At 32.7% G+C, this 26,314-nt stretch overlaps 2 protein-coding genes across 4 annotated transcripts in view; one reads left to right on the plus strand and one right to left on the minus strand.

Annotated features, from left to right (window-relative positions):
• The window catches only part of LOC119634503 (kelch-like protein diablo), a 49,994-nt gene that overhangs the window by 23,165 nt on the left and 515 nt on the right, over window positions 1-26,314 (minus strand). The window contains exons 3-4 of the mRNA XM_038028721.1: window positions 26,142-26,248; window positions 25,936-26,047 (exon numbers count right to left, since the gene is read on the minus strand). Of these exons, the coding sequence (XP_037884649.1) occupies window positions 25,936-26,047; window positions 26,142-26,248 (219 nt within the window). The remainder of the gene's footprint in view (window positions 1-25,935; window positions 26,048-26,141; window positions 26,249-26,314) is intronic.
• LOC119634972 (serine/threonine-protein phosphatase 2B catalytic subunit 1) lies at window positions 11,126-21,257 on the plus strand. Of its 3 annotated transcripts, none has more exons than XM_038029448.1 (13): window positions 11,126-11,299; window positions 16,044-16,372; window positions 16,448-16,559; window positions 17,227-17,372; window positions 17,467-17,606; window positions 17,673-17,750; window positions 17,810-17,903; window positions 18,668-18,793; window positions 18,863-18,944; window positions 19,286-19,363; window positions 20,676-20,763; window positions 20,834-20,931; window positions 21,019-21,257. In XM_038029448.1, the coding sequence occupies exons 1-13, from the start codon at window positions 11,182-11,184 to the stop codon at window positions 21,204-21,206; spliced, it is 1,677 nt and encodes a 558-aa protein (XP_037885376.1). In that variant the 5' UTR covers window positions 11,126-11,181; the 3' UTR covers window positions 21,207-21,257. The 3 variants fall into 3 exon arrangements, with proteins under 3 accessions (XP_037885376.1, XP_037885377.1, XP_037885378.1); XM_038029450.1 differs by lacking the exon at window positions 11,126-11,299 and adding an exon at window positions 11,312-11,887; XM_038029449.1 differs by lacking the exon at window positions 19,286-19,363.

The raw sequence follows: 26,314 nt of genomic DNA on the forward strand, positions 1-26,314 counted from the left end.
TTTCAAACTAATTAGCAGCAACTACTGGCGGAAAGAAGTACTCTTTTATAGTTGGATAGTTATCCCAGCACGTATTACTAATTAAATCCATGTCCTATAAACTTTTATACACATTTCCAGAAATTGATTTTAAAATAGAGGCAAACTTCTTGTCTATAAGCGATGACAATTCGTTGCTATACGTGTGACATATTTATATAATAGAAAAAATTTGTAGCAAATTGAAAAAGCGAATATTTTGGCACAGCATTAATTTGCTATTAAATTTTAATAATATCATTTGTAAGTCACACATATATAAAATATATTTCAAATATTCGAGAATTGAATATGTAATAAATAGATGTATTGTATATGTAAACGTAAACGTTCAGCAGCACGTCTGCCAAAACGACATATTCTAAATAAAAATTAGAAAATTACTTTCGTAAAAGAGGCATCACATGTTCCTTAAGCATCGCACAGGAAAGAAAATTCATTCATTTACTATTTAATATCTTTCAAAAATGATCTCCTTAAACGCAAATGTATTCTATAACTTATTTTGGGCCATGACATATAAACGCAACAATTAATGGATGACTTAATCCTAAATGTATTGCAAAGATTTTACTTGGAAAACATTTCGAAAAAAAGGCTATACTTTCACACACACAAATGTCTTCAACAGTAGCATGCATTACGGCTACAATAGCGGCCATCACGAATGCCTTCGATATTAATTAGTAGTAGATAAGGCTTTCAATGACTATTTGATTGATTGACTTAAAAATAATACCCTACAAAAAAACCTACCCTACAAAAAAACCTTACTTTCGCTTTAGGTTAACGGCATGAAAATCCTTATGAGCAAATCGAAAAAATTTAAAAGAAAAGAAAAGGAAAGAAGTGTACGTCCGATCGATGTTAGACCGAATCATTTTAAGGCCAAATTTTTTTCCCTTTTTTTTATATCCTAATGAAAACATTTTGGCACTGCAAAAATTTCCGTTCTGTTCTTCCGTTTCTTTTAGCAATTTTCACGTTTATTCATTTAGTCATTATAAAATGGCACGCATGCGTAAAAGAGTGTGTGTTACAGTGATGGATGAATGGAAAAAAAGAGCACACTAGCCCGATTTAAAATTTATAAAGATCGTGGTCAAACAATTGCCTTCTTTCTGTTTTTCTTCTTTTTTTTTTCAATGAACGTTCCGTCACCCTATACATATGCTAGTAATATGGCAATCATTTGGAAGATAATACAAAGGAAGAGAGCGAGAGAGAGAGGGATGGATAGAATGTGCCGCAACCCGTGAGGTTTTACCACAGTTACGGCCATATGCAAGTGTGTTAATAAAATGGCGATCATGTGGAAGGAAATAGAGAGGGAGATAGAGAGAGAGAAAGAGAAAGAGAGAGAGAGAGAGAGAGAGACACACACACAAACAGAGAGAGAGAGAGAGAGAGAGAGTGAGAGAGAGAGAGGTAGCGTTTGCCGCAGGATGGTGTGAGGTTTCACTAAAGTCACTGCCATATGCAAGTGGCAACTAATGCGTAGTCACTCTTCTTGTCTATTAGACAGATTTTATTTATTTTTGAACTTAATGATAATATAATAAAAGCAAACATTTAGAGACGCACATCATATTCAAAAGAAAATATTTAGAGCATGACATTTCTTTAACAAGATTGAATCGGAAGGACAAATACGATTGGATCAATGACGCTGTTTTTTCAACCCAAAATCATTTATTCACAATTTATGATATTTTTTAAGCACTTCGAAGCTTACCATACTCATACTATACTACAAAAATTTCAAGCTTGCTGTCGTAATTAAAGACATGCCTAATTGGTTTATACGAATCTTTCTTGACAGTAAATCGCCGCAAATTCAACTTTCAGTTCTTTTTGTTTTTCTTTCGGCAGATTCCGATTTCCATTGTAGTGAGAATTTCTGTAGGTGAATTTAAAATAAATTCCTAGAATTCTGATGTTTTTTTTTTTTTTTTGGCAGGTTCCGGTTTTTATTGTAATGAGTATTTCTGTATGTGAATCGGCTTTGAATTTAAAATGAATTGCTAGAATTCTGATGATATTACACAACAACATAAGCAATTAAATTTTCGATACTCTTCGAGAATGTTAGGGAACACGACTAGAATAGAAACTCAAAAGAAAACCGAAGATTATACCACTTTAATAGACTAAGATTAGAAAGACAATACTCGAGTCTCTTTCCGTTTTCGTGCAAATGGTAGAAGAAACAATCGTTAACTTTAAATATTTATTTCAATTGCTCTACCAGATGTCTACAAAAATGTATGCAATAAAATTAGAAAATGAAAAATTTTACTACGCGTACTCCTAATAGTTTCCCAAACTAGGGGCAAACTAGAAAATCATAAGAGAAAATGTTTTTTATCGATTGAGATTATTTTTGCAATGATATTAAGGTTTTTTTTTTTTTAACATGACCAGGTGATCAGGTGATCTACCCTATGCTCTGAACGCGTTGGCATGAGGTAAGAGAAGGTAAAAAATAGTATAGAGGTACTGGCCGCTGCATAGTGGATATATGCCCAATCCATAAGTATTATAGCTTTACCGACTAAACAGTTACTATAGCTACGATCAAAATAAACATTACCGGACCAAGATTTGAATCTGCGATTACTAGCTTGGTACTCGCGACTCTTACCTACTCGATTACTCATGAGTATAAATAAATATATCTAAAAATCTACTCATCGACCGAGAAGGTATAGAATGAACAACTTTTTACTTTACCATTATCTTTTCAGCTTCAAAATCCTTTAGTATACAGTCAATGTGGGGAGAGCAACGACTGTCGTAAGACAAATTCGACATGATTCCACTATCCATATCCTTCTGTTCTAATCTATGTGACTTTAAAAGTTTCCGCAATGTAAAGACAGACATGGACTGACTGAGGTCTTTAAAAAAATCATTATATGTTTTGTTAGGATCTCCAGATGTCGCAAACGAATTAACACAACAATTAACAAAACTAGTATATAGAGAGACATGCATCGATATTATGGAATATATAGAGTACTTATTTGCCGATTTAATATACAAAGGCAATTAGATTATTTATAAAAGAAAAGTGCGAAGCCATGCATATTTAAATTTAGTCTCACCTATTAAAACAAAATAAGAAAATGTGGCTAATTTTAAATTTTAAAATAACACAAATGTCCACATCTGTATGTATATATATATATGTTGCATAAACGTTTGTATTAAGGTAGGCGTACAATGCAGATGCTATTAAAGCTTTTTATGTACATCTGTGTGTATACAGCTTTTTAAAATAAAATCAGAACCTTTGCCAATAAAAAAAACTTAATATACATAGTATGATGTTCGTTTCGCCAAAAATTTGATGGCAGTTTGCAAAAATCAAGTAGCAGCATATATGAGAGAAAATGTTCTTAACGACAATTAGTTTACGAAAATTAATGTAAATGACAAAAATAACACGTAAATTTCTAAAATATATAAATGCATCATCCTAGTTAAGGCATATGAAAGTTAATTACGCTGCAGTGTCTGCATGATCAAGCGAAAATCTCAAAGATTAACTAACTATAATAGCATTTTTTTTTTTTTTTTTTTTGAAAGACTATCACGAAAAGGGAGGAAATGCTACTTCCCCTCCCACCTCCCCACAATCTTTTTTGTTCAATTATTAAACGAAAATATACAAATGTTTTTATTTAGACTTTGTCCCTATGTCATATATGTTCAACATTCGCCTTCTAATAGAGTAACAGAGCCAAAGTTAACATCAAAAGATAAAACTTCAAAGATGTTTAAAGTGTTATATAATTCTATGGGTTTCTAGAATTATTATAAGGAGATTTAATAAAATCTTAAAATAAAAAATAATTTTTAAGTATTTTATCATTAACTTTGCACTTCGCACTTCGACTTATAGTGTGTTGTGTGAGTGTGTGTGTGTGTAAATAAACTATTATTATTCTATTAAGCTCATTGGCTATTATTAGGTGAGTAATTAAGTCCTGTCACGCGAAAGCCAATTGCATCAGTAAGAGCGGCTTTGTGATGCAACCTGATTAATAGTGATGACTGATTGGAAGCACAGTCTTGTATGTAAGAAAATTGAAGTAGTAACATAAGACATGACACAAAGTGAGCATACAAGTGCCTAATTTTTAATTGGATTGAATTCCACGGTATGGAAAAACCAAGCTGATGGCCAATTACACTCTTCAATGGTTGCTCTTCTTTCTGTGCGATATACTATAGGAAGCACTATGCACTATTCATTTACCGAATGAATGTATACATCTCCCCAGAAAAACTTCTTCAGTTATCGCATTTTGATAATGCTTGGTAATATGTGGGCGCACGGTGTGCTAACATTAAAAACTCTCGATTTATGGACTAAGCGTCTTGAAACCTTAATAAAAACCAGAGGTTAGTTAACGGCTCTCATTGCCGAAGGCAAGATTTCAACACCTGTACCGTCAATGATCAAAAAAAAAAAAACAATCTTATCATGTATGTGTTTCGCCGCATAAGATGCTTTAGCAAGGAGAACCATACAATGGTCTAAAGAGATACAAAACGATTTGGCGCCGCAATAAAATTGGATCATGCATAGCTTGAATTGACGAGTGTTGCGGATATTTTTCTCCATATTCTCAGAAAAATTAAACTTTTCAATTAAAGAAGTTGTTTTCATTGAAGTTGTTGCCCATCTTATTAAAGATTTTTTTTGTTCCATATAAACAAAGAAACTTGATTTTCTTATTTCGGTTCTTTTTTTTTTTTTTTTTCTTCTTTACTCTGTCTCATCGATTAGTTAATTACATTTTCATTACTCTTACATTACTTCCAATAGTTTAAATACCCACAATATAAAGAATAAAAAAATAAATAAATAAAATTTCTTTACAAATCTTTCATCGATACAAACGAACGTGACTGAATAAACAAAATCTTATTTTTATTTTATTTATTTGTTTCTTTGAATTGGCAAAAAATAAACATTTTAAAATTTTGTTTAAACTATTTTAGAAAACCAAATGAAAAACAAAAAAAAAAATAAATAAATAAATGAATAAATAAATAAATAAAAAAATGAAAAAACAAATTTATTGTCGCTCCTCCCGTTTAAATGTTACCTTAAATACCTGCACAACACAAAATTATCAATGAGTTAATGACCGTGTTATGAATTTTCTCATCATTCCCCATACAAACTTGCACACAGTCACCTTAAATGAGTCGTGTGTCTCGTTTTGTTATATATTTAAAATCATTTTTTCTCAACGTTTTTTTTTTTCTTCCTTTTTTTTTTTTTTGCTGCGAAACATTAATGTATATTATGGCGCAGTGTGCAAATTCTTTTTTTTCTTCACAAAATGCATTAATATATATACCATATATATATAGGCATGCACGTCGTAACCATAGATCGACTAAATTTTCAAAAAGAGCGATGGTCCACAACTAGAGAGCGATGAGAGTATGCCTTAATAAACAAAAAGAGAAGGACAGATGAGGCGAGAATATCTAATCCAATTAATGAATATAATGCCAAAGATGAAGTTGTCCTCTCGGTCATATTCCTTACAACAAATTAGTGCTAGACTTTAAGAAGGAAGCTGTAGGTGTCTTAAGGAAAAAGGGAACCTGAATTGATAAAAATTTTCTACATTCCTGCTGCTTGTAAGAAATCATTGCTGAATTTATGAAAGACATTACTAGCGTTATTTTCAAATCAGCGCCATCTAAATCGAAAAAAGATTCTAGGCATTGATAAAAAAAGGAGAAGTATTGACCGCAAAAGTCGGCCAATACCTAAAGAGAAAGTCAAATATTTAAAAAGTCTTAAAACAACCGGCTATTATTTAAAGCCCGCCTAAAGCACGTGCAAGTAAACGCCAAAAGTTGAAAACAAATCTCAGACTCTTACTAATGGAATACTAATAATAACCACACAGAACATTATATCAAAAAAGATATTACTACTGAACGAATCCATACAATCTATATCTCTCGCTTCCAGACATAGTTTGCAAAGCTAGCAGGCCAAGCTCCGATCAAGAAAAGCACAAAAGTGCGTAGAATTTCATTTTCATTGTTATTCACCACTCTCCAGAAACTCTTCGTTTGTAGTGATGGGAGCTACTACGATTGTTTTCACGTAGACTTGGTTGCCTCTCACTCTCACTGTGATTCCTGTTAGCAACGTTAAGTCAGTAATGTCTTGGCGGCCAAGAAGCATTTAACGGTTTCGCTATAAAGATTATAAAGTCTTTAGAGAGACAGATGTCGCGTCTTTTCTCAACAAGCTGCCTCTTATTGGAAGTCACATAGACCAATCAGTTATATTTTATATATCTGAGAAATGTTGAGCCGACGACTGAGAGCATGATATGATCATGGCTATGTGCATGTGATGGAATAGTAAAAGATGATATTCCGAGATTATATGAAAAATCGCACTGTGAACACATGAATCAAAAAAATATTAGAATTTATAACTGATTTATGATTCAAAACGTTTTTTAATATAATAATAAAAAAAAAATAATAACAAAAATAATAATAATAGTAATAACTAATCATAAAAGTATCAAAAGAAAAAATTAGAAAGCAGTTGAGTCCAACCTTTTGTCATAATAGATCCGGGGATAGGTGAATTCCCAGCTTTGAACTGAGCAATGTAAAAACTTAATAATAGTAGCAATAACAATAATAATAACAACATTCAACCTAAGATTTTTTTTTTTTTTTTTTTTTGGTTTTCCCCTCCATCAGTAAACGGTTATCCTGTTTCTAGGAAAAAGACGCAGCCAACAACTCACGAACAAAAGATATTGTGTATGATTATGCGTCGATTTCTCTGTTTGTCCATCCGTCTTTTAAACTATCTATCTAGTGGTCGATTTTTTAGTACTACAAAAAGTGGGTAAGAAAGAAATAAAAACAAAACCATTACGCTCTTGCTTACCATCTTCATATTTAGCCTCAAATCAGTAACAAATCAGTTGCATGATATTTCAGTTCAGCATACGTTTTTTGTTCAGTAACTTATGCTGTATAGTCAGTCAGTCGACGTCAATTTAAAATTTGGCACAAATATTTGTTATATATTAAAATTATTGCGATCGATCTGGTAATGTGCTTAATAATCATTTCCAAAGCCAGTACAGTTTTGTTGCAATCATTAAAATTGCCGCACGAAAAAGACATTATTATTTAATAATATGTTGCAAACACACATAGCTATATAAAAAAAAAAATAATAATAATAAATAATAACCTTCCACGATTACATAGAAAATATATGGTATAGTATAGCCGATGATTAAATGAGACCAAATGACAAAAACACACGGATCGGTAATCAAAAATTTTGATGAACTAAACACCTACACAGCAAAAAAGTATTCATTGAGCAGAAAAGGAAGAAAAAAAAATAAATAAAAAATAAAAAACAAATAAATAAAAACACATCGCACATATATATATAAATATTTACTAACCAGTTGACGAAAAAAAAAACTTTTTTAAATTTATGAAAATTTTAAATCATTTATCCGAACATACATATGCACGCACGTACATAGCCCTCCTCTTAGATATTGTATTCTGAGCATTTTGAATTGATTAAACAAGAAAAAGAAAATTTTTAAAAAGAAAATTTAAAAAAAAAAAAAAAAAAAAAGAGTATCGAAGAGGTTTTCAATTAATTGGGAGTAAAGAAAAATTTTGCTCTCACTGCGCCTGTGAAATGCGCTTAGTTCTCTGAAAAAGAAATCATTTAGAGCCAATGCAGATGCATATCTAAATTTTCTGAAGATCACAATTCAAGGGCAAGAAAACTCAACATTTGAAATTCATTCGTTCAGCGTTGCGAGCAGATCGCGGCATATTTTATCTAATACGAAAAATGGAAACGCAGCTCTTATGAACGAACGGAATTCCTACGTCTGAAAAATTTTTTTTACAAATCATAACGGTACAGCTAAAAAATATACGGAATGTGTGTAAAATCGGTCAAAAAAGAAAAAAAAAAAAACAAAATTTTTTCTATATCTTAGCTATAAGACAAAAAAAAAAGACAAAAACAAAAAAATAAATAAATAAATAAATAAATGGAAAATAAAACTTAACTATTAGTGCGAAAAAAAAAAAAAAATTCAAGTTCAAGTTCAGCGCAAAAGCAAAAGCATATATAGATGTAGAAGTGTCAATGTTTTTTTTCACGGAAACCACCTAAATATTATTATTATTTAGTTTACAAAAGATTTTGCTTTCGCCCACCCACGATTGCCTTGAAGTGAACGAACGGCATATATTGTCAATTATCACTGAATATTATACAAAAGCGAAAAAAAAAAAAAAAAATTTTTTCTTAAATCGGGAAACAAAAGCAATGTGGTGATGACAATGATTTCTTTTTTTTTTTTCCTTACAATTTATGAAGCATGTGAAAAACTAATTAATTAAAGGCCCATTGCAGGTTCTGTAATTACAGTGCCAGTGCAAAGATCGCCAAAATTATTTAAATAATATTTAAAAAAAAAAAAAAAAAAAAAAAAAACTTTTATATAAAAAATAATGGCACAATTATTTGTAAACAATATTTAAAAGAACAATTAAGCTGATTGTTAAACATTAATCAAATTAAAATATTCATAAATAATTATTTCATAGCGAAGCGAGTGAGCGAGAAAGTGAAAAAGCTGATGATACTTCTTAAATTATTGTCTTTGCCCTCAATGGACGGAATTCAAATTATATACATAAGATTATTGTTTACTTTGTAAGGGAAATGCGCTTCAACGGTTTCGTTCCAGCCAAAGTCTGAACTAAGTCAATCTAATGATTTTCGAATGTCCTTTCGTCTATACGTCACTTGACGTTTGCAATTTCCAAGGTCATAAAAAAAACTAAGAACAGCAAGTTACAACTTCTACGTCATTGCACTTTAGAACCATCGTCCGCATAAACCGAAATTATAAAAAATCTCGTGATCTGTTGTAACAAATGTATCCACAATAAGTAAAAAATGGTCCCATCTTCGTGAATTATATTTTCTCGAATAACACTTGCGGGCCTTTAGCAAGCAAGCATTACGAAATTTAAGTTTTCTCAATAAATACAAAAATGCGTGTAGGCACTTTATACGCCATAAGTGCCATATGCTCTAAGTGCATTATATATCCGATGAATTTTTATCAAAAATTGTTATAAAATTTCAACGATGCGTTCTACCGCCCACTTTATGCGCATTTCTCTATTAAAGCATTAGAAATTTAGAAAAAGTAAAAGTGAGTGGGAAAATTACATTTTCAAAATAGCTCAGTTTATATCAATTAGAAGAGCGCGCAACGAGAAAACCGATAAATAAAAAAACAGATACCTTTTGCAGACAGACTACAAATTATTGAAAACGTTAGGCGCTTATGCGCAGCGTTTATTACTTTTCATGGAAAAACTATAATAGATGGATGTTAACGGATATGCGACGTCGTAAATGATTTAGTATAAGAAACAGTAAATTTAAACAATTTCAGACACACAAAATTATAGTGCAGTCTGCGGCGTTTAATGTCGCGATTATTGAACCGTTCTAATATACCTATCTAACAACGATCTTTTCGATGTAGTCTTCTATCGTCTGATATAAGTTCAGCTCTTGTAAGACTTTGTTCTTTGAATTCCTTTAGTAGCTATTGACTGAAAATTTCCTTTTTTCTTTAAATCGGGTAATGATTCATTTCGTTTGAGGAAAAATAAAAAAATGTTAGGTGAAGGTTATAAATATTCAGGGCACAATGATAAATCATACCCTTTCTAAACACGAATTTATCCCGGTCGCGACCTACGATTAGAAAATGTAAATTGTCGAGCTTCTTATGTGCCGGTTCTCCTTCTCTCTTCTTGTGCGTAACGGTAAACCCTATTTACTCATTTACAGGAAGCAATAACTCGTCTCTTTCTATACGACGAGTTACACTTAATAGAAACCTCAGAAAAATATCTGAATGGGGTTCAGGCAAATAGGGTAAATTGTAACGTGGACAAAACTAAATACTGACTTTTAGCCTACAAGAAAAATAATGGGCAATCCCTCCTCTTTGGTGGTAACAACGTGGGAAGTATCGGCAGCTCTTGATTTGCTGTGTATTCAAGTATCAGGGATTTTTTGAAGGCAGTGTAAAGAACATCCGCACCATTTGCACGGCCTACGCCCTTTCAAACTTAGAATATAATTCATAGGTGTGAACTCCGAAGAATCTACATCTCGCCAGGGGTTCTCAAACCGTGCACAGTGAAAGTTCCGGAAAGTCATGGGCGATGCTTATGAGTATCGACCTAATGTTGACTGTATTGTGCTTGTTCATATCTGTATGCACGTCAGATGTTCCAAAGAGAAAGAAGATATTTGTTTATCAATCAAGTCCTTCAACAGGACTTCTTGGCTTTCTCAGCTTTCCCAAACTCCGCCCGGCTCACTGCCCATTACGAGTGACTGCTTTTCAACCCTACCGCTCATCTTTTGAATAACCGTCCAAACGTTTCCATTTGCAAGTCGAACATGCACAAATAAATAGTACTCCCTCTGTTCCTCTCTCCCTATATATTATAGAATCTTTCGAGATCACGGCCGCACCCACCCGCGTGTTTAGGGGACATTCATCAATTAATAAATTAAACAACGCAATGTGTTTTCGAACGATCCTTGTACGATAACATATGCCATTTGCCATTTGTCATTTTAAAGATATTAGTAAACATTTAAGCACAACCTTGTGTCCATAAAAATGTAATGAGATATTAGAATTTCGGTTTAGTGTTTGTATGTGGTTATGTTTATAAGCAGAGGACATCGCTTATGTCAACAACAAGCGCAGAGGTCACGGCAATAGTTTTCCACTAATTTTGATTCAAGCAACAAACAAGCAAATAAACAAACCTATCATATATAGTGCGAGCCGAATTCTTAAGGTTTCTAATTTTTACAAACGATGTAATAATTTTAATGTTAATATTTGTAGCCTTTCGTAGACGCTATAAATATATATATAAAAATAAAACAATTTAATTTTATTTTGTGATACTTTTTAAAAAGACAATAATAAAAAAGAATTTCTCAAAAAAAAAAAATAAATAAATAAAATATTTTCAATGTCGTCAAACAAACAAATTACTGCAAACAACTCGTCTACCGATCCTGTAAATACGACCACGTTAGGAAATAAGGCTCGTTGTAAATATGCAAAGACGAAGGAACGCATTATTGATGGTAAACAAGACAAAACAAATTAAACATATTTTTTGCTTTTCTCCAAAACAATGCAAAGCAACGCAAAGCAAAACAAAACAGAGCAAAGCACATAATTTTACTGTAAATCATGGCCAATATTTTTTTCGTACAAAAAGAGAAAATAAGCAAAAAAAAAAGAAGAAAATTGTTTACTCTTCTTATATAAAATCATTGCCAAAAGTTTTATTGCCTATGTAGAGGCTTCCCTTACACACACACACACACACACACAAATTGCATACACATTTATATGTATTTTATCTAAATATATATATTTCAGTTGGCAGACATGCCGATAGACTTTAAAATAGACATAATGTTGTATATCAGAGATGTACACTTCAATAGTTTTCAAATATCAACAAGTGATTTAAAAATAATCTTTTCTTTTCTTGTTTTCTTCTTGCTTTTGCATTTATGTGTGCAAAAATCGAATTAAACAAATGCTATGCAATGTATCATCATGAGATACTAAAATTTTAAGCGAATTCAAGCGACTGATCGGATCGATAAGCGATTGAGTGACAGAGGCAGAATTCGTTACTGTCTTGAAGGCGATTGATGTAGGTTAGTGATTTGATTAATAGACAGACAATCTCTTGGATGCAAAAGCATACGATATGATCTTTTATAAAGTCTATAAATTATCGCGCATACACACAGATATACTGACAGAAAATAGAAAATTAATTGTGAATAGAGAGAGAGAGAGAGAGAGAGAGAGAGAGGGAGAGAGAGGAAAAGAGAGAGAGAGAGAGATTAAAATAATAAATAACTTCATAGCATAAACTGACTAATCAAAATAGATTTAAAATAAAATGTCGACTGCGAATACTTGCGGATAGAGTGAGAGAATCACAATCCCAGCAGGCGAATATAAAATTAAATTAAATAATTAAACTTCGTTAGGCAAATACAAAGTTAAGATGTAATGCAAAATATCGATGTTCGTTCTTTAGAACGCTAGTAGTAGTCAAGATGTTGTGGTCTGGCTGACAGTACTATTATCTTCGTAATATAATAACCAATGTTGTTGGCAAATTGTATATCTATGTTAACAATTGATTTGATTTATATAGTTTTTCGACTCCAAATCGCACTCTAGTAATACAAACATAGATAAATTATTTCCCTGCTTGTTTACTTAACGAAATATCGGAACTCATCTTTAGCTCAATCTATACGGATAGGTAAGGTATTGAATAATGAGAGTTCGATATCTGCGTATCACTTAAATTAGCTAAAATCTTCGACTTCAAGTTAATAATGAAATTCGCATCAACGCCGACAATAACGAATATGTCCATAAGAATACCATATTTGCTGCCTATGGCATTCATCCCTCCTTAGAATTACGCGCGATTGCTTGCTATGGTATCAATTAAAAAATATATAACATTTAATGCCACATTGTTTAACATGTGAAGCACGTGCGATTTACCAGCGCGACGTGTTCAATAAACATAGCCAAGATATTGGAACTATTGTACAGATTCTGTTACTACAAACTGCCACTGCATCCAATGCCTTGAAAAATATGTATAATAAAATATTCCACACCCTCTCATTGCTACCGCACAACGAAACCGTTGTCCTTCAGTCATTTTTCATTTTTTTTTGATATTCACTTCGTTTGCCTTAGCTACCAGTTGGGTTAATCAATCTTTTTCTACAGTGTCGCAGCTAAGTACATTAAAACATTCTATTTATTGATTTTTGTGTAAATACACATATGATTTCTGGCAATTTTTGTAAAATTGTTTTGTTTTATTGTGCTCCACAGCACTTGTGAGAAAGGTATATACAGTTTGTAAGGACGCGTTAAGCATCTTAAAAAGCTTTAATTAGACTCACCGACTTTTACCGATCAATCACTTTCTGAAACGATTTACGCATATCTGTCCGTCCGTACAAGTTATGTCTGCCTATGCAAGTTGTATTCAAGCTTGCGTCTCGCAATTCTTAAATCGAATTTTAATGAAATTTGGTACGCTGACATACTTTGCCTCAACTAAATGGAAAGCTATTGAATCTTTTGCGCGAGTATTCCACATACTATAATACCTTCGTTTAGAAAGTTAGTGGACAAAAGTTAGTGAAGAATTGTATTTTGAAATAATAAATGAACGAAAAAAATGTGGATTCGATTTTTTCAGCCTTCTCCCATATACACGTTCCTATTAGCTTTTATATGGCAGCCAGGACTAGGACATCTAGTAGCCAGAAATAGCGATAGAGTAGATGGGTTTATTCTCTCAATATAAGAGGTCCCATGAAAAGTAAGCCTTTAAGTGGCAATGTAAGGTTCTAATATTATATTGTATAGCTAAGTTTTTGAATGTTTGTCATTATCATCGTCAGACCTAAGACATTAAACCAAAGACGATAATTTCCCATATTATTGTTGGAGTCAATCAAAACTGAAAAATTTCGTTCTAAAGTAAAGGGAAATTTTAGAACCAAACAATAAATCAATAGCTCTTCTTAAATATCTATAGGCAATAAGAGAGGTATAATATTTAATACTCTTTAACAAGTGCTGTATCAGGCGAAGGTTATTTAATAATCGGCCTTGCCTTGACTGTAACGTGTCAATTTAAGTTTTGTTTTCATTATTATACGCATGTGCTTGTCAGTCAAAGTCAACTTTCTTCTTTTTGATTGTATTGCATTATAAAAAAAATGAACGATGGCTAGACAAAGCACAATTTTCCTAATTCTAAATGAATATCAAGTATATTTAAAAAAAAAAACAAAAATTTCTTGAGTATTCCTAAATAGAAACATAAACAAGAAGACCTTCATTCATCAGTCTAATCCGCCCAGAACCGAAGCATCCTGTTTCTTAAACATGTTTTATTCGCATGCCACTGTCGATATTTCTTCCAAATGTAATATGGTTCGCGAAATTAGTGCGTGGTCCGCAAAGAATGATCTAAAATTTCGCATGCTTTGTGACGAAAAGCAAATAATTTTACTAGAAATTTTATTCAATTTTATTCAACCCCTTATAGTTTTTCAAGGAAGTAAGGTCTAAGGTCTACGTTACACATTTTACCAATGCATCTATACAAGTATTAAAGTTGTGCACTCTCCGACGGACAAAATAAATATTATTAAATCCCTGCTGGTAATAAAAAAATTAATAGATAAATAACTAAAAACAAAAAAAAAGAGAAAAAGCAGGTATACACAGCTAGCACAGAGACAGGACCAGTGCAGACCCAAGCTGCAAGCGAATCTCTAAGCCATTGCATTCACGCAAAATCTTCCATTCCTCCTGCTCAAGTTTCTTGTCATATCCCTTGACTGATTGATTGATTGACATGGATTTTGTTTCAGTACTGTCTTCAAAAAGCTTTCCTCAAAGCCAGAACTCAGTTCGCTGTTGACTTTCATTGTACACACTGCATACTTTTTCACCTGTCGCCTTAACACTATTCGCTTGTTTAAATTCCTAAGCTAAATTCAAATGACTGCACTCTCACTCCATCTTAGGGCTATTAAACAGCGGGTTAATAACACGTGCAGTAACCAAAACAGTTCTCAGGAGATTAAATGAATTCTTATCTATTTAGTCGAAACAAAAACTTGTTTGTCTCGGTAACTTATTGTACTTAGACTGCTCATCCATCCTCCCGTATTGCAAGTTATTTATAACTTTATAATTGATTGATCGATTGATTGATTGATTGATTGATTGATTGATTGATTGATATATAAATTGTTTTTATATCATAAAATTAATCTAATTTATAGAATATAACAAAGAACTATATGTTTCAGGGTAAGGCAGGCATATAAATTCTTGTGACAGACGCATAGCCGACATAATATCCCCGCTAAGTAAAAAGTACGCATTCAGTTTATGAGGTAACTGTCTCTATTGTTATGTTTTGAGGATTGCAGCGCAATGGGAAAATCGAAATGTTTCCATCTTCTCGCAGTGGATGTGAGAAGGAATTGTACTGACTTGACGTGTGCACGGTTGCAAGCCATTTAATGCTTCTTAAATACGAAGAGATAACTTCTTTCGTCATTTCTTACTTACATTCCTTGAAAACTAAAAGGATAACTAAGGAAAAAAAGTTAATTAAACTGACCCGGCTAAGTTAAGGAAAGAAAATGAACTAACCCCTTTACCGTTTACAACCTTCTCGCCGAGCTTCGTTCTCTTTAAGCAAATTTAGCACATTTGCTCTTACACATGTCATATGGCATTTAAATGCCGTACCCTTTAGGGCTATTAAAAAATATTTAGGCTAATGTTTGGGAAGCTTTTGTTTCTGTGCTGTGATTAAACAATCCAAATATACAAAATAACATAATAAAAGGAAATAAAAAAAACGTAATTTAAATGTATTTTAAAAAATTCAACTCGAAAAGTGATTCATAACCATTTAGTTAGGAAAGGATAGAACATCTGCAATATCCAATCATTAAAATTCCATCGTAGGTAGACCCGAAGCTTAAAAAGAATTTACCATAGTGTTTGTGTTTTTGTTGATTATATTTCCTCCAAGCTTCGTTGATCCTATTGGTAGTATGAAACAAAAACAAAAAGTCATGTGGAACGGACTGTAACAATTTAATAAACTCATAAAATTTTCAGTTTATTTCTTGTTCACATTTCATTGACTTTAATCATTTTTCTAGTTTTATTAATGAAAGAAATAATTTTCAACTTTATGCATTTGCTTTCTCCATCTGCGACCCCTATTAGAGGTGCCTTTGCCACCGTCTCACAAGCTCACGATGACCGAAGTGTTTGATACAAAAACAAATAAACCGAATTATAACACTCTACGTGAACATTTTATATTGGAGGGACGCATTGAAGAGGAACCAGCCTTGCGTATTATTAGCGAGGGTGCTGCCATATTGCGAGCGGAGAAAAATATGATCGATGTTGAAGCACCAATTACAGTATGCGGTGATATACATGGACAATTTTTCGATTTGGTAAAACTCTTTGAGGTCGGTGGTCCGCCAGGTTCAACTCGCTACCTATTTCTCGGTGATTACGTAGACCGAGGATATTTTAGTATTGAGGTAAAAACTTTACATCTATAGCGTCTTACTTTCTAATATGTATTTATGTATATATCTGAATGTTTATCATTACAGTGCGTTTTGTATTTATGGTCGCTGAAAATTTGCTATCCAAACACACTGTTTTTATTGCGTGGTAATCACGAGTGTCGTCACCTCACCGAGTATTTTACGTTTAAACTGGAATGTAAGTGTGAAAGGAAATGCATTTGCCAAGTATAGTTGTTTCCATGTCCACATAAAGAAAAGGTTATGCTAACGTCTTTAGAGCTCAAAGATACCATTAATTATATATAATTGCGATTAGTCGAAAATTTTAAATAAGTTTGCATTTCATTAGAAACCCGAAACTCGGACTCATAAGTTCTTGCATCCGATGCCAACAACTTTAGCCCTCAAAAATATTTAACCTACGCTGAATGTCGACTTAACATTTATGGAATGCTTTTCTGTAAACTTTAAGAAAATTCAGGAGAATGTCAGTCCGCTCGAGCAAATCATTACTTAGAAGAAGTAATATAAGGCATTTTACATATATAATATCCAAGATCTGTCTCAAAGGCGAATATACCTCGGATTGCATTGTATTACGATTTGGGCATAGCACAGCGTGCCCTAGAAGATCTAATGTATACTAAGCTTAAAGATTCTTACGAATTCCGGCCCATTCCTTGGTAGTATCCAAGCCTGCAGACGGCTACGCATTCACATAAAGAAATGTGCTAAGACCTTTCAGCCGTTCCTTCGTCCAAGAATCTATGTAGATCAGAAACTGACAGACCGATTACAGTTTACTTGGTTATTCTTGTTTCCTTTCTTACGTCTTTTCTCACGTTTCTATTTGAATAATTTAGGTCAAATCAAATATTCGGAACGAATATATGATGCCTGTATGGAAGCTTTCGATTGTCTACCCTTGGCCGCTTTATTAAATCAACAATTTCTTTGCATACATGGAGGACTATCTCCGGAAATATTCACACTCGATGATATAAAAAAAGTATAGAAGAAAAACTGAAAGAGTTTTCCTTTTAAAAAAAAAAAACAACAAAAAAAAAAGGCATCAAAAATTAATAAAATTTATTTTTGCCTAGTTAAACAGATTTCGTGAACCACCTGCTTTTGGACCCATGTGTGATATATTGTGGTCCGATCCTTTGGAGGAATTCGGTAATGAGAAGAATAATGATTTTTTTACCCATAATTCGATACGTGGTTGTTCATACTTCTTTAGGTGAGTAACGAAGAAGTTTGAAACAAACGAAAGAATCATGAATATAATAGTGATTTTAATATACAGTTATTTAGCCTGTTGTGAGTTCCTACAAAAAAATAATCTTTTATCGGTGGTAAGGGCCCACGAGGCTCAAGACGCTGGGTATGTTGTAAAATGTAATTTATAGTTAAATGATTTTCGAATTTTTCATCTCCTTTTAGCTACCGAATGTACCGCAAAAATCAGGTTACCGGATTTCCTTCATTAATAACCATATTTTCGGCTCCTAATTATTTGGATGTCTACAACAACAAAGTATGTAAATTTTAAAGACAATTTTTACATCCACATATTCGAGGGAGAATCAATTTTTGTCTTCACTTGACCACAAACTGCTCTGATGAGTACCGTATGTCCGTCTGTCCGGTTCGCACGGGCGCACAATTCCTGCTAGAAACTGAAACTTACCAAATGATAGGTAAACAACAATTTTTCTCCCCTAGAAAATTCTTTAAAGCTAACAAGAACAACAACAAAAAACCATATACTCTATATGCCTTGTGATAAAAAGGGTATATTAAGTTTGTGTGGATGTATACAACAATCAAAGAGAATTGAGGTAGATCCCCCGTTTATTGTCGATCTAAGCTCATACGGTTTGCCTGTCCATCTGCCTGTCACGTTCTTGTGCTCAGCCCACAGGTGACAATTTTTGAGATACGTTGATGAGACTTGGTACGCTGTACATGTTGTAAATGGCCCAACGGAGAACGCTATTAAAAATGATTGGGATCGGACCATGTTTTCGACCATTTCCCTATCTCTGACTACACTAAGCGAAATGCGAGCCATGTTTTTACTTGTTTAGAACTTGTAAACCACAAAGAATATCAATCTTCCTTGCAAAAGCTTGCATAATTTATACTTTTATTAGTCAAGATGAGTTGACTACAATTAAGAAGTTCTTCTATTGCTGCGTCTTTACTTGAGGCGATGCGAGTTGAAAAGTTCATCTAAAAACTAGTAATAGTTTTTTATTTAAGTCTAAATGAAAGTATCTTTGTCTATTTTTAACAAAGGCAGCTGTTCTTAAATATGAGAATAACGTTATGAATATACGACAATTTAATTGTTCGCCTCATCCATACTGGTTGCCAAATTTTATGGATGTCTTTTCGTGGTCGTTGCCGTTTGTGGGCGAAAAGGTGAAACGAAGCAAACTAATAACTGAAGAAGAGCAATTTTTTATTTGGTGTTGCTTTGTATTTTTTTAGGTCACCGAAATGTTGGTTAACATCTTAAATATTTGCTCCGACGAAGAATTGGTTGGCGGTGCCGATGATGATTTGGAAGAAGGTATGTTAGAAATATTATTAAATTTTTAATGTTTTTTCTAAACTTTGAATAAAAAAAAATATGTTTAACTATATTTGAGACACATAACATTTACATCGCCTTCAATCAGAGTCATAACTCTATCTTAATAGTAAATACGTGGTCATCAATGTTGTGGTAATTACTGGATGTTGGAGAAACTATATATCTTCTATATATCGTATTATGTGTATAGGCGGCATTTACTTTTACTTAAAATTTCTTCTTTATATTTCTTACTTTTCTTTTTCCAATATTATATTTTTTTCATTGCATTTATAATATTTTGCTGTTGCATGTTATTGTAAACATTTTTCATACAGAACTTCGTAAGAAAATCGTTCTTGTACCAATGAGTAATAATAATAACAGTAACAGTAACAGTAACCCTCCAAAGAAAGGTAAGATTAACTTACTACTTATGTAATCAATGCAATCAATGTTTAAATAGTGCCTGACTTGCTATTTATATGCGTACGTAATTGTATTAATAGATAGTATCGCTTACCTATTAAAATCTGCTTCATGTGTAATAAATAAATGTTATCAAGTCTCGTTAGTTCAAAATCAAAAAGTTTGTGTTTTAAGATGATTTTCCTTTTAAGCATTTTTGACTCTGTTCTCCTTGAGGCCTATTACCGAAACGCTATAAAAAGTTCTCGTTCAAATTCCTTGAATATTCCCAATATTTCGCTATACTAAATTGATGTGAAAAATTTGGATCGGTTAGCCTGAATGAAAAATTGTGTTAACCCTTGCGTATGTACCTATCATGCTTTTATTTGTTTTTATCTACTAGGGTCATGTAAGGAGGTAAAGCTGTTTCATTCGACGCTCCGAAACTTCAAGAGAAATACTCGAACGACCTCGTCAACCATAACGATCCAGTTTACTTACTGTAAAATGCTGATAGTTCAACCATTATATTAGATGAAGGCTTTACCGAACAATGTTGACTGACTTTTTCCGCTTGAAATTTGCGGTCGATGGATGTGAACGATGTTTTCGGCATAAACGCCACCGCCTCACAGCTCGCGAAAGAATTGTTTTATTGGGTGATTGATTTAAAATAATACCTCATGTGTGCACACATTTATACCTACATATCTATATATACATTAGTCCGTACACATATGCAAAGGGGTGTTTACATATGTACGTCGTAGATGCATACCATATGTATGCGTGAGATTGTCAATTTGCCTGGGCTTGTTCTACTACGTTCGCTATAATTTCTTTACAAGAGCCAAAAGAAGAATGGAGTAAGAAATAGCTTTTGAGTGATTACCTATTCTTAGATAGCTTGCGAAGAAAGAGGGAATTTCCTTAAAAATTTAAAAAAAAAAAAAAAAAGAGAAAAAAATCTTATGTTCATCATCGCTTTCGCTGCAACCATAAAAAATTCTCATGTAGAAATGCAATGTAAAATAAAATTTTCTTCCAGTGTACACTTTTAACTTTCTGTAGTTCATTTAACATTGTGTTGTTTTTTTTTTAAAGCTTTTACTTGAAAAAATTTTAATATAAATTTCAAAAAGCTTATGACGTATGTAATACAGCACCGGCATTAAGAGTAAATCACATTGCGCACAAAAGCTTTTTAGTAGCTTTTGCAATAATAAAAATAAAAAAAAAAATTGTTTTAAATGCGAAATGTAAATCCATTTAAAAAAAACTTTAAAATTAAAAAAAAAAAAATTCCAAATATTTCAGCTTCGTCTGTGTCGGCCTTACGCAAGGAAATCATACGCAATAAAATACGAGCAATTGGTAAAATGTCGAGAGTATTTTCGGTATTAAGGTATATAAGAATAATTCTCATCATTTTTGTTCAAAGAATATTGCATTTTTTCATATTTCTTCTATCATAGAGAGGAATCCGAATCGGTTTTGCAATTAAAAGGTCTTACACCTACTGGTTCTTTACCGGCTGGTACTCTAGCAGGTGGCAAGGATTCATTACGTAATGGTAAGTGTTTAATTTTCATTATTAGAACTTATAACCGCAGCTTACTCTATCTTTTCTTTTTTTTTTTTTCTGAATCCCTTCCATTAGCTTTAAAAGGCTTAGGTGCTACGCAGCAAATAACGTCGTTTGCTGAAGCCAAAGGTTTAGATGCTGTCAATGAACGTATGCCGCCAAGACGTCCGCTGCTAATAGGTCACAATAACAATTGTAATGAAAATTTAACGGCTAAAAACAATGGCTCTTCAGCGCCAGGAGTTGTCACTAAATACTCATAGCTTTAATTTAAAAATAACAAGAATAAAAAAAATTGAAACCGTTTAGTAAAATTCCCCTAGAAAATATTTTTGCTTAAACAAAGAAAAAACTCACTGATAATTTAGGTAACTGTAGCGAAAGGTAAGAAATACAGAATAGAAGACAAAATTGAAATCATGCTGGCTGAAGATCGAGACCCTTACTGGTAAAAGAGGAATTTCAAATATTAGCCCTTAACACTGGAACTACCGCCATTTCGCGTGTATTTATTTTTTTGTGGAAACACCCATAACCACAAATACGGAAATCAGAAGCTGAAATTTGAGACAAACATTACTTTCACGATTAAAAATCCACAGTTAGAAAATGCTTGTGGTCTTGGTAACAAGCACAATAAACCCCCGACAATTTTTTCGTATTTTCATCGATATAATCATTTTTCTTAAGATCGAAATGAAGAGAATCGAAATGACGTACTCTGTAGTTTTAATCTTAAGCGATCAATATCGCGTTGTGAGCGGCATGGGACTCTCACTAAACGATCCATGTATACGAGGGCAAAAAATCACTTTTTTAATTCTTATTCTTGTCATATTTAGAAGAAGGGCGCTAAACACTGTGCCAAGTATACTTCCGCATGTTTATTTCGACTTGTTATCTGTGTGATAAACATGGAATATTTCCGAGTTAAGATAATAAATCTGTAGGATTTCTAACTTCGTCTTTCATCCATTTCGTGCGCTCAGTTTCTAACCAAATGCAACGACATTTGATTTAATTCATACTCTTACTTCTTTTCAAGCTTCCATGTAATCTTTCTGGCGCGACCTGCTTTTTAGTCTTGACATCTCTTTAGGCTTAGGAAATATACTTTATTTTTATTTGGCTTTTTAGCATTTAATTATACATTGACAACAGAACGTGCCGTCAATGCCATTAGTATGCCTTAATATATAAAGAAAATTTCGAGACCTTAACTTTTCGCCGATTGCCGGTCTCAGTTCTTCCAAAAATTATTGATTGTTATCTGGACTCACAACAATGGATATACGAATCAACAAATTCGACGGTGGTACATTTAAAACATTTGCAAGGATCAACTTAAAAAAGGAAATTAGGCAAAATTGATTGTAAATAATTGCAACAAATAATGTAATCAATGGAAATTGAAAAAAAAAACTTTTTATTTCGTTTATATGCACATACAGGGATTTTCTTAAAACGAATTCACAAAATCAAAATTGTAAAAATAAATTAAATTAAATAAAAATATAAAAAAATACCATGTAATACGTAAATGTCTCTATGCACGCAGTATTCTTATAATAACACATGTATATAATATATTCCATATTTAAAATCTATATATATATATATATATATATGTAGTGTTTTTTTTATGGTAACTAAATGACTATCTTCTCCACGTGCGATAAACAAATTGAATACAAACAAAAGTTAAGTATGGTAGGTGTCTGCTAAGCTCGCATTTAATTAGCAAAGACATTTACTAACTATCTTAACAGAGATCTGTAAAAGGTCTAACCATAGCTTATTTGAAAAGTCAGCAAGCTATGGTTGAATTTGGGAGCGCAGTCGTGAAAACGTATTAAATGACCCCTCAAATGGAGCAAGCAACCACGCCTTTCGTAAAGTTCTTTTAATAAGTGCCTCAAACTCCCAGTTTGTTAACAGCAGTTGGTCATCGCACAATGATGCATCGTACACCAGACAACTCCACCGACATATATATACCACGCAAATCGTTAAGGGAAAATGCTTTTGAAATAATCTAAAGAAATCTGAATTCAACTTTTCAGAATTACTTTTTAGCAAATTTCGAAAAATTACTCCGATATTAACGGAGAAAAATGAATTTAAATTGGCTTTTAATAGATTCAAATTCGTTTCTTCCTTTAGTTACGTATACGCCACGTATATTTGTTAGACATAGGTTTCTTTGTGCAAAGCACAAAGGTGAGCGGATTGTCAGGTTTAAAGACATAAAGACTGGAATTCTGACAAATTGGAAACATAGGTTTGGCAATCGAAATACAAATCCACCAGCTTAGCGAATTTCAGTTTGGCAACACCATAAACATAGCTATAAAGTTGACCAAATTACTTATCTAAAAACCAATGATAACAAAATGCAATACGAAAATTGAATTGGTTCTCTAATGAACTTAGGTACACCAACAAGACCGGATGTAGCCCACGAAGTAAATGCATAAAGTCAATACAAGTCACATAGTACGCGGAGAACAACAGTGGACAATGACAAAACGAGTCCTTAGATATTTAAAACAAACGCACCACACAAGTCTCGTATTTGTCAAATCCAAAAAACTACTCGACGGGTTCACCGGCGCAGACGGGGCGGACAGTGTAGACGATCGCTAGTCTTACTACAGTGAGGCGACATTTTGTTGAAAATGCAGGAAACAAAAACAAAAATATAGTAACTTTGCCAAGTGCAGAAGAGGCATATATGAGCCTTTTCTGACTCTGCCAAGGAAGCCTTACACTTTGCAAGTTCCTTAAAGGAAATCATTGAAACTGACCGCAATCTTTCACAGCAGGACAAAATAATGCCGTTACAAGACAACATTTTATGAGGAACGCAGTGTAAAGAAGGGAAAATAGATATCCAGTACACTGGCACATAAAAGATGTCTGCGAATTCTCTAACCAAGGAATAACCTACAGCGAAAGACTCTAAGCCCATACACACCTTGGATATCCGCAAACTATTGCAGACAAAATAATAAACATAAACGTTATAGTTGCTAGATTTGAGCAAAGGCACTGACTATGTTAATACACTTGGACTTCCACATCTAGCATGAACTGTGTTTATTCCCTTTGCTTGTTCTGTTAGTTATAAAATAATATTACAGCGCAAGATCCGTCCCTAGTCAGAGACACCAGAATTATTATTGATCATTGCATTGAAAAATCAATTACAAAGACGTGGTACGTCTAGACTAGAGGAAAACACATCAATTATGGTAACTAGCTTGTGTAAGCAGAATGAGTTAGTAGGAAAAGAACATTTGTGTTTAAAAGCAAGCTCAAGTTAACAATGCTATCAAAACAAGTGAACTATAATCCTACTTTTAAGAAAATTAATTGTAAATAAAATCATGATGTAGTGATACGAAACGAAAAGAATTTCGTAACAATATATTGGCGCATAAAATAAAAATTATATCTACTCAGTGCCCTGTCAATCTAAAAAGTTTCCTTTGACGTTTAGCACTTCTCTTGAATTTGTAACTTTTTTGGATATAATTTCTGGCTCAACAAAAGTAAGCTGAGCGAATTGAACAAATTCTCAGATTTCACTTTTGAAATTTTGATTTTTTTTTTTCGAAATCCCTTTGTTTTTATAAATGTCTGTCTTTTACGCATAAAACTATATTAATGCAAATATTTAAAGTCTGTATATAACTTAAACCATCCCCAGTAATCGTAGACACGATCTCTATAGAAAGCAAATACAAGAGAAACATGTGATCTGGGCACCAACCTTCGGTGCAACATGTGCTTAACACCAATGCAGGTGGCTTTCTCTGTATATGTTATATTATTCATATATAATTATATTCATAAACAACGTTATGTGGATTGTTGTTGCGCAAGAAATATTTAATTCGTAAAGCAAAAAATCAAAGAATGGAATGACAATGTTTTTTAACTTAACCATGAAAAACTATATTTGCAACAAACGAAATTACTGCTAGACGACATCTCTGAGCTTTCGGCGAAAATGCGGCATACAACGACAAGAAAGCAAACAACCGACGTATTTGAAAGACAAGTACATCGTTTAACAAATTGTTGGGAATTCATATTATTTTGTATTTCATTGTTAGACATTAAACAATCAATAATTCTTATTATTGAGAACTCTAGGAGGACCAATTTGGCGAACTAATCCACATAACTAATTCGTTAAATATAAAATTTTCTTTAGATATCGATAGAAAAACTTTCAATCTTTACATTGGTTTGACTATTGAATTTTCATATAGATTAGCGCGTAATAGAGTGGAGTTTTCTTTTAAATAAATACGTTTTTTTAAGTAAAGCACACCACGGTGACCGGCTGCTGCCAACATACCGATACTTTGAAGCATTTGTTAAAAGGATTACTGCACGAGAAAAAAATCAAAGTTTACATCATTTTACATCTGTACGGCTTCATGTGGTCTTTAGAAAAATATCTCAATTTCTTTTAATCTAAGCGAACAATGCTTTCAAATCCAACTATAGCCTGATGGGAATTATTTAAGAGAACTGGTTGAGGTTGCTAATAAATGTCTTTAGCAAAATTCGAGTTCAATTTACAATCTTTAAAAAATTTTGAACGATATCAAAGGCTTAGCGTATTATCAATTATAGTTCCAAGTCCTGGAAAAACTTCTCCAATTGAAAATCCGCCGAAGCACAATCCCACCTTTGTATTGCACGGACAGGAAGAATAAAGAAAGTAAGAGGCTATATATCAAACTTACTTAATTTATTCCCCCGTCAGTCCTTTAACAAATCGCAAATATTTTGTTCCGTTGCGAGATTTGGATCGCGGCCTTTTTGTCTTCGGATCATTTGCTAAACTGTACTTTAAAGTCTCAAGAACCAATTTCATGCAAAACGGATCGTTTGTGATAAGAGGCTCATTAATAACGTAATCGATTATGAATTGCATATCGATTGAATCTAAACGAACACAATTCATTAATCTACCTAAGTGAATATTCCGTTTTTCCGGGCTGTACTTTATCCAGTTCATTACAGCTTGAAGTACGCTTTTTTCCGATTTTACACACAAATCTTCGTCTTGTATAAGTTTTTCAATCTGTAAAAATGTCAAAGAAAAATGGTTTAGTCTTAATGATTGAATCAATGTATCAATACCAAAAATTGAAATTGATTTCCTCGGATTTACTTACTTCGTCTAAGGATAATGAAAGAAAATCTTGACTACTCGTCAATTTCTCAAATCTTCTTAGAATATAATTGTAAGAGTAGTTATACAATTCTTTACATGAATGCGTTTCTAAAAAATCAAAAAATATATGGAAATTTTTTTATATTATATCCAAAAATTTCACAAGTTTAGTTT

Source organism: Glossina fuscipes, unplaced genomic scaffold, assembly GCF_014805625.2.
Source record: "Glossina fuscipes isolate IAEA_lab_2018 unplaced genomic scaffold, Yale_Gfus_2 3, whole genome shotgun sequence".
In the NCBI taxonomy this organism is placed as follows: Eukaryota; Metazoa; Arthropoda; class Insecta; order Diptera; family Glossinidae; genus Glossina; species Glossina fuscipes.